This window comes from Borostomias antarcticus (genome assembly GCF_949987555.1).
Source record: "Borostomias antarcticus genome assembly, contig: scaffold_76, whole genome shotgun sequence".
NCBI classification, from domain to species: Eukaryota; Metazoa; Chordata; class Actinopteri; order Stomiiformes; family Stomiidae; genus Borostomias; species Borostomias antarcticus.
Genome location: NW_028176558.1, coordinates 458,647 through 472,961, shown reverse-complemented (window position 1 = coordinate 472,961; position 14,315 = coordinate 458,647). Strand labels below are relative to the sequence as shown.

General features: G+C 50.2%; 1 protein-coding gene across 1 annotated transcript; it reads right to left on the bottom strand.

Annotated features, from left to right (window-relative positions):
- Window positions 1-739: 739 nt before the first annotated feature.
- LOC311328356 (E3 ubiquitin/ISG15 ligase TRIM25-like) lies at window positions 740-12,843 on the bottom strand (the record flags this gene model as incomplete). Its single annotated transcript, XM_084462338.1, has 4 exons — window positions 740-892; window positions 11,864-11,972; window positions 12,525-12,687; window positions 12,822-12,843. 4 exons carry the CDS (start codon window positions 12,841-12,843, stop codon window positions 740-742), a joined length of 447 nt encoding a protein of 148 aa, XP_084318464.1.
- Window positions 12,844-14,315: the final 1,472 nt, after the last annotated feature.

Genomic DNA, 14,315 nt, shown 5'->3' with positions numbered 1-14,315 from the left:
GGGTCCAACCCCTATCCAGGAGTTTGGTTCCGGCGCCGGTGCTGTGCGTGGAGGTTAGCCCCACCAGGTGTAATTGGTATCGCTCCACCTCCCTCACAAGCTCCGGCTCCTTCCCCCCCAGCGAGGTCACGTTCCATGTCCCCAGAGCCAGCCTTTGCCGCCCGGGTCCGGTCCGTCGGTGCCCCCCGCCTTCACCGCCACCTAGTTGGCAGCGCACCCGACCCCGACAATTCCTCCCGCGGGTGGTGGGTCCACGGGACGATGGAGGAGGAGATGGTGCTTCCACGTTGCTTATTCGGGCTGGGCCCGGCCGGGCTCCGTGGTAAGCCCGGCCACCAGGCGCTCGCATGCGGGCCCTCCGTCTGGGCCTGGCTCCAGACGAGGGCCCCGGGCTTCCTCCGGGCCGGGTCTCTCTTCCTTTAGGTTGTAATTTCATCAGGGTTTTTTGCCTGTAACCCCAGGTAGGGGGGCTAGGGGGTACTACCACTTGCCCAAGGTGGACCCCCAGACTAGTGGAGGGAAGGAGGCGTCTTACTTCTCCATTCTAGTTTTGCAACTAGCCACTGCCCAGATATATATATATATTCATTTATTATTTTTTACACCAATGTGAGGACCGTGAGGTTGAGGGTGGACCCCCAGACTAGTGGAGGGAAGGAGGCGTCTTACTTCTCCATTCTAGTTTTGCAACTAGCCACTGCCCAGATATATATATATATTCATATTAATTTATTATTTTTTACACCCGTGTGAGGAAGGTGAGGTTGAGGGAGCCGGGGATCTGGATGGTCTCCAGGGCCAGGGAGGAGGGGTTGAAGGGGAAGGTGACGGGGTAGATCCTCTTAGTGTCCATCAACAGCTGAGGCGTCCCACAGCGGTCCCGCAAACGCGTCTGAGAGGAGAGCACAGGGGATGATCGTTACCACACACACACACGCGCACACACACACACACGCACACACGCGTGCAAATCCCAACCCTTCACCTAACCCAAGCCCCAACCACCTTCCCATCCCCAACCCTGACCCTAACCCCAGCCCTGACCTTAACCCCAATCCCAACCCCTATCCTCCACCCCATACTGACTCCAGCCCTAATGGGGATCTCAACCATCTTGACTGTACTAAGGCTACTGACTTTGCTCTGGGACCCTCTACAGGGAATAGAATTCAGGTTATCTCAGCCCAGGTTCTGAGGGGGGAGGGGAGTGGAAACAGCAACTCTCAGTTTTATACTGACCTCCCTTACACTATCTCTGACCTTAACTTTGACCTCAAATTTAGCTCTGATGAGGAGGACTTGGTACAGGAAGAACAGGTTCAGGCCTCTATGAGGCTCAGATCTCATGTGGCGGTTTCTATCTCGGAGGCCATCAACCCCTCTCCTTTACCTGATTCAGGATCGGAACAACTACCTGCAAACGCAGGAATGTATCCAGGGAGGGAGGGGAGTGAGGGCTCCGGTCCGCCACTGTTGGGGTCTGAGAGGGGGCGTGGCGAGGAGACTGAGAATGACAGCATTCAGTTCTCTCCACAGAGACCCACCCGCCATAAACAGACCTTCCAAAAGGGGCCCAACTGGGCACTGACAGTGAGTAAACCTGTACTAGTGGTTGGGGACTCTAACCTCTCCAGGGTCCCCCAATACTACCTTCCATTAGTGCAGGTTGACAGCTTTCCAGGGGCCCAGATTCACCATCTGAAGGCGCTCCTGGATAAGCTGGACCCCTGTCAGATGACACAGAAGGTGGTTTTATCGGTGGGCCTCAATAACTGCCTTAGGCGGAACCGTTCGGAAACCATTCAGAAGCAATTCCGCTCGCTGGTGGCAGCAGCGAAGCGGGTGTTTCTGAATGCGGAGATTTTCATCCCCCTAATTCAGACCGCTCCTACTCTCCCAGACCCGATACTGGCTTCAGTGGAGGAAACTAACCGGTTCTTGGCTACCACTTTTAGAGTCCTAGAGGGCATTGCAGGTCCAGATTTTAGAGTGTCCCATGACCAGATTCACTGGACTTCGAATACAGCTTCCCACATCCTGTCTACTTGGATGGAACAATTAAACTAGTGGAGGGGGAACCGAAGAATTTCACCCCTGACGCTTCCAATATTTTAAATTTAGCACTTAGCTTCAATTTGTCCACTGCTGAGAGAACTCTCCTGGAGAAAGGCCTCCTGTTTGTCCCGACCCCTGGGAGGACTAACAGAGAGGACCTTAGATGAGACCTCCATTTTTATCACAGGAGGCTTAAGTTGCTAGACCACTTTGAGTACTCCTCGAACTCCTCCCGTGAGCCCTTTACGCTGCCCTCGACTTGGGAGCCTAAGGAGGAATCAATATCTGACCCCATTAGAGCTCTCATTCGGGCGGACGTGGAGGGCTTCGGGGGTGTGTCTGATCAGAGGAGGGGTTCTGGTAATTTATCTAAGGAGGAGAGAAAGGCCCTACAAAAACTAAAACAAAATAAAGATATTATTATTAAACCGGCCGATAAGGGGTCAAAGATCGTTATTCAGGACAAGACATCATATCTGATAGAGGCGAATAGACAGTTAGAGAATAGGAAACACTATTTGCCCTTAGAGAACTCCATACAATTAGAGACACAGAAAGAAATTAGAGCTATCCTGGATCAACTGTGTGAAAAGAAAGAAATTTCGGCTAAACAGAGAATTTATCTTTATGGTGTTGACCCTCCACGCCCACGCAAGTTTTATTTACTGCCGAAGATTCATAAGAACGCTGAGACGTGGACAGTCCCCCATCAGGTGCCGCCAGGAAGGCCTATAGTTTCTGATTGTAGTAGTGAGTCGCATCGGATTGCTGAATATATAGATTTTTATATAAACCCTCTCTCTCAGTTGCATTCTAGTTACGTAAAAGATACGTATACCTTTGTGGACAAATTGAAATCTTTTAACTTTGCTCCTGGTTCTTTCCTTTTTTCCATTGATGTAGATGCATTGTACACTAACATTGACACTCAGCTGGGCCTCAAAGCAGTTCGAGAGGTCTTTATACGTTATCCAGATCCTGCGAGGCCAGATGTGGCGCTCCTAAAACTCCTGGAGTTGGGCTTGACCCGGAATGATTTTGAATTTAATTCTAAATATTATTTACAGGTATATGGTACAGCAATGGGGAAGAAGTTCGCTCCGGCCTATGCGAACATCTATATGGCCGAGTGGGAGCGAACTGTCTTCCCCAAATGCTCGAAATTGCCTTTACTTTATTTAAGATACCTGGATGATATTTTTGGAGTATGGCCCTACACAGCAGCTGAATTTCAGCATTTCATTGATATTTTAAATGGGCATCATGAGGCGATTTCGGTGAAGTATGAGCTTTCCACAGAGAAGTTGAACTTTCTGGATACAGAGGTGTTTGTTCGTCAGGAGAACAATGGAGGGGTGGGTGGGCTCGGGACGAGGGTCTATTTTAAGCCGACGGACACCCATGCCCTACTGCACAGATCGTCGTACCATCCCAGACATACCTACAGGGGGATTATTAAATCCCAACTGATTAGGTTTCGTCGGATCTGTGTAGTAGAGGCGGATGTCCAGTCGGCTACTCGGACCCTCTTCCGGGCCCTTAGACCCAGAGGCTATAGTCGGACCTTCCTCCGGAATATCAGGACTGAAGTTTCTCAGCTGTTTAGTGAGGAGGGCCCTGGAAGTGTGGAGGAGAAGAGTGTGGAGAAAAAACGTATTCCATTCGTGTCCACTTACTCATCCACCTCAGTGACACTTAATCGCCTTTTAAAAGTCAACTTCACCTCGCTCCAAAATGTAGTAGCACCTCTACAGGAGTTTAAACTTAACGCAGCTTATAGAAGGAACAGGAATCTACGGGATCTGTTAGTGAATGCGTCTCTTAGTAGAGAAAAAGAGAACCCTCTTGCGTTTTATTTTAGGATGGTTCTTTACATTTTTAATTCACACACTGGCCACGGTTTACCCGTGTGGAATGCGCTTCAACTCAATTCTGTGAACTTGGTATATGGTATTGAGTGTTTGGTTTGTAATAAATGGTATATTGGGCAGACTAAGAACATGTTGTCTGTGAGGCTCAAACAACATCTATACCATATCAAACATTCTACTCATACTAAGTTGCTGTATCAGCATTTTAAACTACATGGCTGTGAGAATTTGAGGATTACAGGACTGGAACAGGGAGTTAGATGGACTTTAAAGCAGAGATTGTTTAGAGAGAGAACGTGGATTTTGAAACTAAACACTCTCGCCACACGGTTTAAATGAAAATTAAATATAAAATGGATACTAGATGGATGGTGAAGTGAATGGTTTGTGTGAGTGCAGGTTTCTCTTTTATATATGTATTCACGTGTGTTTTTTGCATGATTTTATTGCCTGAGTGTGTGAACAAGCACTTTTACCACAGCACTTGTGACCTGCCTCCCCTATTTTTTCATTCCCATCCTCTTAGTTATTCTTAGACCATCCCCTGTTCCTTTATACCCTGCTGGTAAACCATTTTGAGACCCCTTTACTCCCGATTTTACCTACCTAGTATGTATCTTTTCCTGAAACCGGAGATCTTCTGATTGTTGATGGTGGATGACACCCCACTCTCCGTTTTTTACCTTTTGATAGAGCATATTAGTGGTTTGTGTGCCCGTGCATTCAGCCTGCTTTTTAGTAGGCTGAGACTTAGATTCCCTCACCTAACCGGCCAGCGCCACAGACTCTTTTCTAGTTCTTTTAAGATGCACACTGACCCTCAAAATCCTTTTCTGGGTTCCCAAAATCCTAAAAGAAAGGTACTTGGATTATTGGGAGGATATGGTTTTATTTACACCAGAAACCCTACTTTTCTTACTTTAGGGAATCAGTTGGTTAGATAGTGGGTTTTAAATTGATTTGGAGGAGAAAGGTGGGTAATTTGGGAGTTTTTATGTCTCTTTATTAGTGGTTTTTGACATTCGTTTCATTTTTTTACCCCGTTTCGTTTCGTTTCATAGCGTTTCGTTTCGTCTCGGCCTCTTGACCATCCTTTTAAAACGCAATTTGGCACATACAGGTGGAGGCTATTAGGAGCCCTACCCTACCCCATTAGCACTTAGCCAATGAGGAGCTTCTTCATGGCCCCACCCCCCCTGTGCTTCTCTATATATGTGTTCTTCTTTGCTCATTCTCCTAATCCTCTGATGAAGGCATGTTATGCCGAAACTGTCAGGAGCTCTTTTTTCTTTTAATATTGTTGCATTTTAGTGGGTTATTTTGATCTGTTTTCTTAAATTTCAGTTTGAGGGAGCCATTGTTTTAGGCATTAGCCTGGTTTTCCCTTTTTTAACTTAATTTGTTCACCTTAGACAAGGATTTCAGACCAGACATTGCACTGGGTTGCACATTTTTATTTGGGTGGGGAGCTGGGCCCCAGGACGGGAGCATCAGCCCCCATGTTCTCTTTGCAGTTTTGCACATATTTAACACATTTGATGTGATTTGCAGTGTTTGCACAAGGTTTGGGTTCAGGTGGGCACCCATCTGCCACCTAAGCACTTAGATCCTCTTTTGTGTGGTGTGTTACACGTGTGATTGTACAATTTGCACAGCGTGTGTGTGTTTTTTTGTTTGGGGCTGTTACAAGTCCAGGTGGCTCGGCCACTACCACCCATATTATTCGCAACCCTATACTATCTTGTTTGTGTTTTTCTATATGATTCCTTCTTTGTTTCATACAATTTAGTCATTCTATAAACCACAGTTTACTGTGTGGGAAGTTTTAAGACTTAGGTCTTTATTCTAAAAGTCCACGGTTGATCTGTGTGGGAAGTTTATAGCTCAAGGTCTTAGGTTTGCTGTTGAGTCTGGTTGGTCCTTTTCAATCTCAGAAATGAGGCCTAAAAACAGGAGAGGTCCTAGAGGGGATCAGCGGAGAGCACGCCAACCTCCCAATGCTGAGATGGGAGACATTCATGGAACTCGATCAGTTGCTAATCCGCCAGAGGGAACTAGATTGGAAAAACGTTATTTCAAATTACTTCAGCCGATCCATCATGCCGAAGTGATTGAAAGGTCACAGGAGTCTGGGGTGTTTCCTATAGGAATGATGAAACAAGTAAACAAACTTACATTGTTCATCAAACCATCATCACCTAATCCTGATACAGCAGGGAGAGTGAAGGCCAACACTGGTCAGTGGATGAGACAAAATCTCTCCATTCTGAAACATCACTATGACTCAGTGCTGGCCTTGGGACTGGGGGGTCTCCCCCCTTTCGAGCAGGTGGCGTTGGAGAAAGCCATTGCCTATGGGAGATCTAGGTATAGGAATAGGCTTACTGACACCTCAATTGCCACCTTAACAACGCTCGTGGGTGAGAGTACCCAGCCCCTGCGCCAGGACCAGTGATTAATCCAGACGAGTGGCCGGAACTTCCATCTCAGGCCGCTCCTGGCCCTGCTCATGGCCCCCCTCGGATTAGACACCCCAGACATCCTGCTGGGCCTGGTTTAGATCTTGGGTCCTCCAGGTCCTGGGGGGTCGATCGTTTGCTCCCCTCTAGTTCTCACTCCCATCTGGAGCCGGACCATGGTTTTCAATCATCACTCCACCATTACCCAAATCCTAACCACTTCCCCCACCCTCATCCTTACCTTAACCACCTACCTAACCCTGGCCCTTATCCTAACCCTTATCCTAATCCCCACCCTGTCTCTTACCCAAACCCCAACCCTTACCCTAACCATTCACCTAATCCTGGCCCTCACCCTAAACCCAATCCCATCCCTACCCCTTTCCTCAGCCCAAATCCTAACTTCCCACCCAACCCTGTCCCTAAACCCAACCCTGTTCCTAACCCAAACCCCAACCCTTACCCTAACCACTTACCCAATCCTGGCCCTTACCCTAAATCTACCCCTACCCCCACCCCTTTCCCCAGCCCAAATCCTAACCTCCAACCTAACCTAAGCCCCAACCCTCACTGCCCACCTAATCCCAGTCCAAATCCTAATCCTCAACCTAACCCAAGCCCTAACCCCAACCACCCACCTATGCCCAGTCCTAATCCTGACCCTAATCTTTACCTGACCCCTAACCCCAGCCCAAATCCTAATCCCTTACCTAACCCTAATCCCACTCCTAACTTCCTATCCAATCCCACCCTAAATCCCAACCCTTCACCTAACCCAAGCCCCAACCACCTTCCCATCCCCAACCCTGACCCTAACCCCAGCCCTGACCTTAACCCCAATCCCAACCCCTATCCTCCACCCCATACTGACTCCAGCCCTAATGGGGATCTCAACCATCTTGACTGTACTAAGGCTACTGACTTTGCTCTGGGACCCTCTACAGGGAATAGAATTCAGGTTATCTCAGCCCAGGTTCTGAGGGGGGAGGGGAGTGGAAACAGCAACTCTCAGTTTTATACTGACCTCCCTTACACTATCTCTGACCTTAACTTTGACCTCAAATTTAGCTCTGATGAGGAGGACTTGGTACAGGAAGAACAGGTTCAGGCCTCTATGAGGCTCAGATCTCATGTGGCGGTTTCTATCTCGGAGGCCATCAACCCCTCTCCTTTACCTGATTCAGGATCGGAACAACTACCTGCAAACGCAGGAATGTATCCAGGGAGAGAGGGGAGTGAGGGCTCCGGTCCGCCACTGTTGGGGTCTGAGAGGGGGCGTGGCGAGGAGACTGAGAATGACAGCATTCAGTTCTCTCCAGAGACCCACCCGCCATAAACAGACCTTCCAAAAGGGGCCCAACTGGGCACTGACAGTGAGTAAACCTGTACTAGTGGTTGGGGACTCTAACCTCTCCAGGGTCCCCCAATACTACCTTCCATTAGTGCAGGTTGACAGCTTTCCAGGGGCCCAGATTCACCATCTGAAGGCGCTCCTGGATAAGCTGGACCCCTGTCGGATGACACAGAAGGTGGTTTTATCGGTGGGCCTCAATAACTGCCTTTGGCGGAACCGTTCGGAAACCATTCAGAAGCAATTCCGCTTCCCCACTTGCTCCAGCACGCATGCGCACAGCACGCAGACTGGCTATTCTCCGTTACGTCTGTAGGCTACACTCACGGCTCACATTCTCTACTCTACGATCAGCTTGTTGGTGCCTGGAATATTGTGTGCAATATGCCTGAATATTTATCAGATTTTGAGGATATAGAAGATGACTTAGAATATGATGGACGCCGATCGTAGCGTAGAGAATGTGAGCCGCAAGTGTAGCCTACAGACGGAGAATAGCCAGTTTGCGCGATGTGCGCATGCGTGCTGGAGCAAGTGGGGAAGCTATTTCGTTTCTAAAGATCATATTAGAGGCATGTGAAAAACCACAACAAGCTCTCGCTCTATGTAAGCACAACTAGCGATTCATAAAGACAGATTGATGAAAACAACCGTTTCGCGGCAGAAAATAGATTTTTTAGAAGCTGCATTCTCAGTGCCCCGTCCGCCACCATTACATAGATATACTTGGCTTGCGCTGGATTTTTAATTTCTTCTACAGGCCTCCGAATTACACCAAAGGGATCTCGTTGAATCAAACGTCTTATAATATGCCGTAAATAAGGTCCAGGTTGTCAAAAACGAGCATTCTCCTTTAAACCCGCGCCAGAGTCTAAACCACTAGTGAAACCTGTGCTGAATCGGGGCTTCAATCTGAGCGCTGCTGAAGATGCAGGTTACACATGACTAGAGTAAAAGTATGATACTGTACATTAACAAATCAACATCTACTTTCAAAAGTGGACTACAGTAGTGTTCATTCAATTATCCTACATGGTTAATCTACTACTGACATAAAATATGATATAATGGGACTGATGGAGTAGTCTTTATATAGCCACATCCATGTCTCTCAGGACATCCATGTCTTCTCCAAAGAAAAAACTTTATTTTTTAAAAGCAGGGGAATAAAAGGCGCAATAAATAAAATATCCTAGCGTGATATATATATATATATCATCATCTTCATCCGCTTATCCAGGGTCGGGTCGCGGAGGCAGCAGCTCCAGCAGGGGGCCCCAGACATCCCTTTCCCTAGCAGCATCAACCAGCTCTGCCTGGGGAATCTTTAGCCGCTCACAGGCCAGTGCGGAGATGTAGTCCCGCCACCTGGTCCTGGGTCTACCCCGCGGCCTCCTCCCAGCCGGACACGCCTGGAACACCTCCCTAGGGAGGCGCCCAGGAGGCATCCTCACTAGATGCCCGAACCACCTCAACTGGCTCCTTTCGACGCAAAGGAGCAGCGGCTCTACTCCGAGTCTCTCCCGGATGACTGAACTTCTCACCCGATCTCTCAGGGAGACCCCAGCCACCCTCCGGAGAAAACTCATTTCGGCCGCTTGTATCCGTGATCTCGTTCTTTCGGTCATGACCCATCCTTCATGACCATAGGTGAGGGTGGGGACGAAGATAGACCGGTAGATCGAGAGCTTTGCCTTTTGGCTCAGCTCTCTTTTCGTCACAACAGTGCGGTATAGCGACTGCAGAACCGCACCAGCTGCTCCGATTCTCCGGCCAAACTCCCTCTCCATGGTTCCCTCACTCGTGAACAAGACCCCCAGATACTTGAACTCCTTCACTTGGGGTAAGGACTCATTTCCTACTCGGAGCGGACAGGCCACCGGTTTCCTGCTGAGAACCATGGCCTCAGATTTAGAAGTGCTTATTCTCATCCCAGCCGCTTCACACTCAGTTGCGAACCTATCCAGAGAGTGCTGGAGGTCGCAGGCAGCTGATGCCATCAGGACCACATCATCTGCAAAAAGCAGTGACGTGATCCCCAGCTCACCGAACTGCAAACCCACCTCCCCCCGGCTACGCCTCGATATCCTGTCCATGAAAATCACAAACAGGATTGGTGACAAAGCGCAGCCCTGGCGGAGGCCAACACCCACCGGAAAGGCAGACGACTTACTGCCGAGGACCCGGACACAGCTCTCGCTCTGGGTGTACAGGGATTGGATGGCCCTAAGTAGGGACCCCCTCACCCCATACTCCCGCATAACCCTCCACAAGACCTCTCGGGGGACCCGGTCGTAAGCCTTCTCCAAGTCCACAAAACACATGTAGACAGGTTGGGCAAACTCCCAAGCCCCCTCCAAGATCCTTGCGAGAGTGAAGAGCTGGTCGGTAGTTCCACGACCAGGACGAAATCCGCATTGTTCCTCTTCGATCTGAGGTTCGACTATCGGCCGGACCCTCCTTTCCAGCACCTTGGAGTAAACTTTCCCTGGGAGGCTGAGTAATGTGATGCCTCTATAATTCGCACACACCCTCTGGTCCCCTTTTTTGAATATTGGGACCACCACCCCAGTCTGCCACTCCTTCGGCACTGACCCAGACTTCCACGCAGTGTTACAGAGGCGTGTCAACCAAGACAGCCCCTCTACACCCAGCGCCTTCAGCATTTCTGGACGGATCTCATCAGTCCCTGGGGCTCTGCCACTGTGGAGTTGTTTGACTACCTCAGTGACCTCCTCCAAGGACATTGACGACCCCCCATCATCTTCCGGCTGTGCCTCGATCGTAGAGGGTGGATTAGTCGGGTTCAGGAGTTCCTCAAAGTGCTCCTTCCAACGCTCAACAACCTCCTCAGTTGAGGTCAGCAGTGTCCCCTCCTTGCTGTATACAGCTTGGATGGTCCCCCGCTTTCCCTTCCTGAGGTGTCTGATGGTCTTCCAGAAACACTTTGGTGCCGACCGAAAGTCCTTCTCCATGGTTTCTCCGAACTCCTCCCACACCCGCTGCTTTGCCTTGGTCACGGCCGAAGCCGCAGCCCTCCGGGCCAGTCGATACCCTGCAACTGTTTCTGGGGTCTCCCGGGCTAACATAACCCGGAAGGCCTCCTTCTTCAGTCGGACGGCTTCCCTCACCACCGCTGTCCACCACGGTGTCCGAGGGTTACCGCCCCTTGAGGTACCTATGGCCCTCAGGCCACAGCTCCCAGCCGCAGCTTCAGCAATGGAGGCTTTGAACACCGACCACTCATGCTCGATGTCCCCAACCTCCACAGGGATGCCTGAGAAGCTCCGCCGGAGGTGGCAATTGAAATCTCTCCGGACAGGCTCTTCCTCCAGACGTTCCCAGTTCACCCTCACTACACGCTTGGGTTTTCCAGGTCTGTCCAGAAGTTAGCCCCGCCATCGAAACCAGCTCACCACCAGATGGTGATCAGTGGACAGCTCTGCCCCTCTCTTTACCCGAGTGTCCAAAACGCATGGCCTCAGATCAGATGATACGATAACGATCATCGACCTTCGGCCTAAGGTGTTCTGATGCCAGGTGTACTTGTGGGCATCCTTGTGTTCGAACATGGTGTTTGTTATGGACAAACCGTGACTAGCACAGAAGTCCAACAACAAAACACCACTCGGGTTCAGATCGTGGTGGCCATGCCTCCCAATCACGCCCCTCCAAGTTTCTCCATCATTGCCTACGTGTGCATTGAAGTCCCCCAGTAGGACACTGGAGTCCCCTGCAGGAGCCCCCAAAAGGACTCCACTCAGGGTCTGCAGGAAGGCTGAGTACTCTGAACTGCTGTTCGGTGCATAAGCACAAACCACAGTCAGAGTCCCCCCCCCCACAGTCCTAAGGCGCAGGGAGGCGACCCTCTCGTCCACTGGGGTGAACTCCAGCACAGAGGCGCTCAGCTGGGGGCTAGCTAGTATAGCCACACCTGCCTTACGCCTCATACCGTGAGCAACTCCGGAGAAGAACAGGGTCCAACCCCTATCCAGGAGTTTGGTTCCGGCGCCGGTGCTGTGCGTGGAGGTTAGCCCCACCAGGTGTAATTGGTATCGCTCCACCTCCCTCACAAGCTCCGGCTCCTTCCCCCCCAGCACCTGTCACTAAATGGGTTACAGCTGTACCTTCAGGTCTTTCATAGTGTTCTTCAGGGTCTTGATGGTGTGGCCTGAGTGATGTCCCTCTATGGTGCAAGCATTGCACAAACACACCTTGTCATCCAGGCAGTAGTATCTGAAATCACACAGATTGGAGTCTGTGAAACTAGATGATTATGGACACTCATTCACTATGGGCACAAAAATAACCAATAGAGATTCCATTCTGGTAGTAGCCTCCTCTCTCTCTCTCTCTCTCACCTTTACATCTCATCTCTCCAACCCCATTTTCTTATCAATCTGTACTTCCCTACCTCTACTGCCCTATCTGTACTGCCCTACCTCTACTGCCCTATCTGTACTGCCCTATCTGTACTGCCCTATCTGTACTGCCCTATCTCTACTGCCCTATCTGTACTGCCCTACCTCTACTGCCCTACCTCTACTGCCCTTTCTGTACTGCCCTACCTCTACTGCCCTTTCTGTACTGCCCTACCTCTACTGCCCTATCTGCACTGCCCTACCTCTACTGCCCCATCTACTGCCTTTCTGCACTGCTCTACCTCTACTGCCCTACCTGTACTGCCCCACATCTATTGCCCTATCTGTACTGCCCTACCTCTACTGCCCTATCTGTACATCCTCTCAGTATCTGGTCCCTCCTACCTGTACATCTGGTCCCTCCTACCTGTACATCTCGTCGTGCTCCGGACAGTTCCTCTTCCTCAGGTCAGCCAGGGGCTCGGTCAGCGGGTGCTCCCTGAACGCCAGGAGCTCCAGGTGGGGCTTGATGTGCTCCTGACACATGGACACCTCACACTTCAGACACGTCTTAACTGCCAACGCCCCTCCTGCCGCGGCGCCCGCCGCCACATTCCCAGGCCAGGGCCCCGGAGCTCCGGCCTCTGCCCCCTCCCCCCCTGCCTGGCCCCCCCAAGGAGGGCAGTAGTCGCAGGGGACAGCGGTGGGGTTCTTGGCCTGGCACTGGCTGTCTGGAGCTGGATCATTGGCCGCCTCCCCGGCCCTCTTGCGGAAGTTGCTAGCAATGTTCGCCAGCTTGAAGTTCTTGAGGGGCTCGGCGCTGCAGCGGTGGCTCTCGCGGCACTCCGGGCAGCGGAAGCGTGCGTGTTCCGTCTGGCGCTTGAGGCGGTGCACGCAGGCCAGGCAGAGGTTGTGGCCACAGGGGAGCAGGTGAGGGTTGTCAAACACATCCAGGCAGACGGGGCAGGTCAGCTCGCCTTCTAGAACATTGGACTGCTCAGCTGCAGAAGCCATGGTTCCAGGTGTGGGGGGGGGGTGTGTGTAGGAGGGGGGGGAGGGGGGTTAGGGGGGAAGGAGGGGAAAGAGAGAGTACTGTATATGGGCTCACGATGAGCTACAGATTGAGAATGGAATAGAAAGAATGGAATAGAAAGATAAGAGGGAAGCATATATTAATAAATACCCCCTTAGAGAAGCAAAGTCGAGACACTTATTTATCTCATCTTCAATCAACTATTCTCAACTTTTTTTTTAATCCTTTCTCTCCAGTCGGGGCGCTAGATAGGCCTGATCCATTCTCCACAGGCCCGGCATCAAGACAGAACATTGTGAAAAAGGAAAATGAAAGCGTGACACAGCTTAAAAGATAATTGTTTGTAACCCCATGGTAGACAAACTTTAGCCTGGGTAGTAATTGTTAAACTGGCCGCTGACACCCATTATGCCACTACGGATTCAGTTTAGTCAATTAATAAATTAATGAAGCATTCGGCGCAGCTTATTCGTGTTCAGCCCTCAAAACACTTCCCCGTGGCCCATTTTGCAGGACGGCTAATCAAACCCAGAGTACTTCAGTGCTCCAAACAAGCGGAAAGAATAGAACTAGCTGGAATGATCTATGGACTATAACAAATAATTTGCAGCTAATAGGCTACCAGGCTAACCCACATATAATGTTAGCACACAGCCTACTTTGTGGAATTGATTAATTAGCTAGCTAGCTTAGCATCAGCCTACCTGCTGTCTATAAATTCCATCGACCTCTTTTTACCTGTCTCTTACAATCAGACCGACCGTCTCAATTCCTATCCGCTGCTCCCAACTCTGTAGGTTAAACACGATATAATAACTCATCTGAATGACCAATCACAGGTGTTTGCAATCGATGAGCGAGCAGGTCGCGTGACGTTTGTGTTGCGAAGCATTGGAATATGGTGTATACGCCGGGCCAACTTGGGTGAGCGGAGTTATCTTTAAAAGCCTTGAAAAACAAATATTCCACCCCGGCGTGTAAAATGGTGATACAAATCGAGGATCACCGATACACGCTCGGTCGACCCCATAGTGTTTGTTGGAATCTGGATCCCAGAGAAGCTAGAATTTGGACCTAGGTTTTGCGAGATTTCGCAATGGGTGACTGCGAATACGTAAACATTTTCCAAACACAGGTGAAGTTAGTGCTGGACATTCTCCTGAATGTTGCAGTCAAAGAAATAAC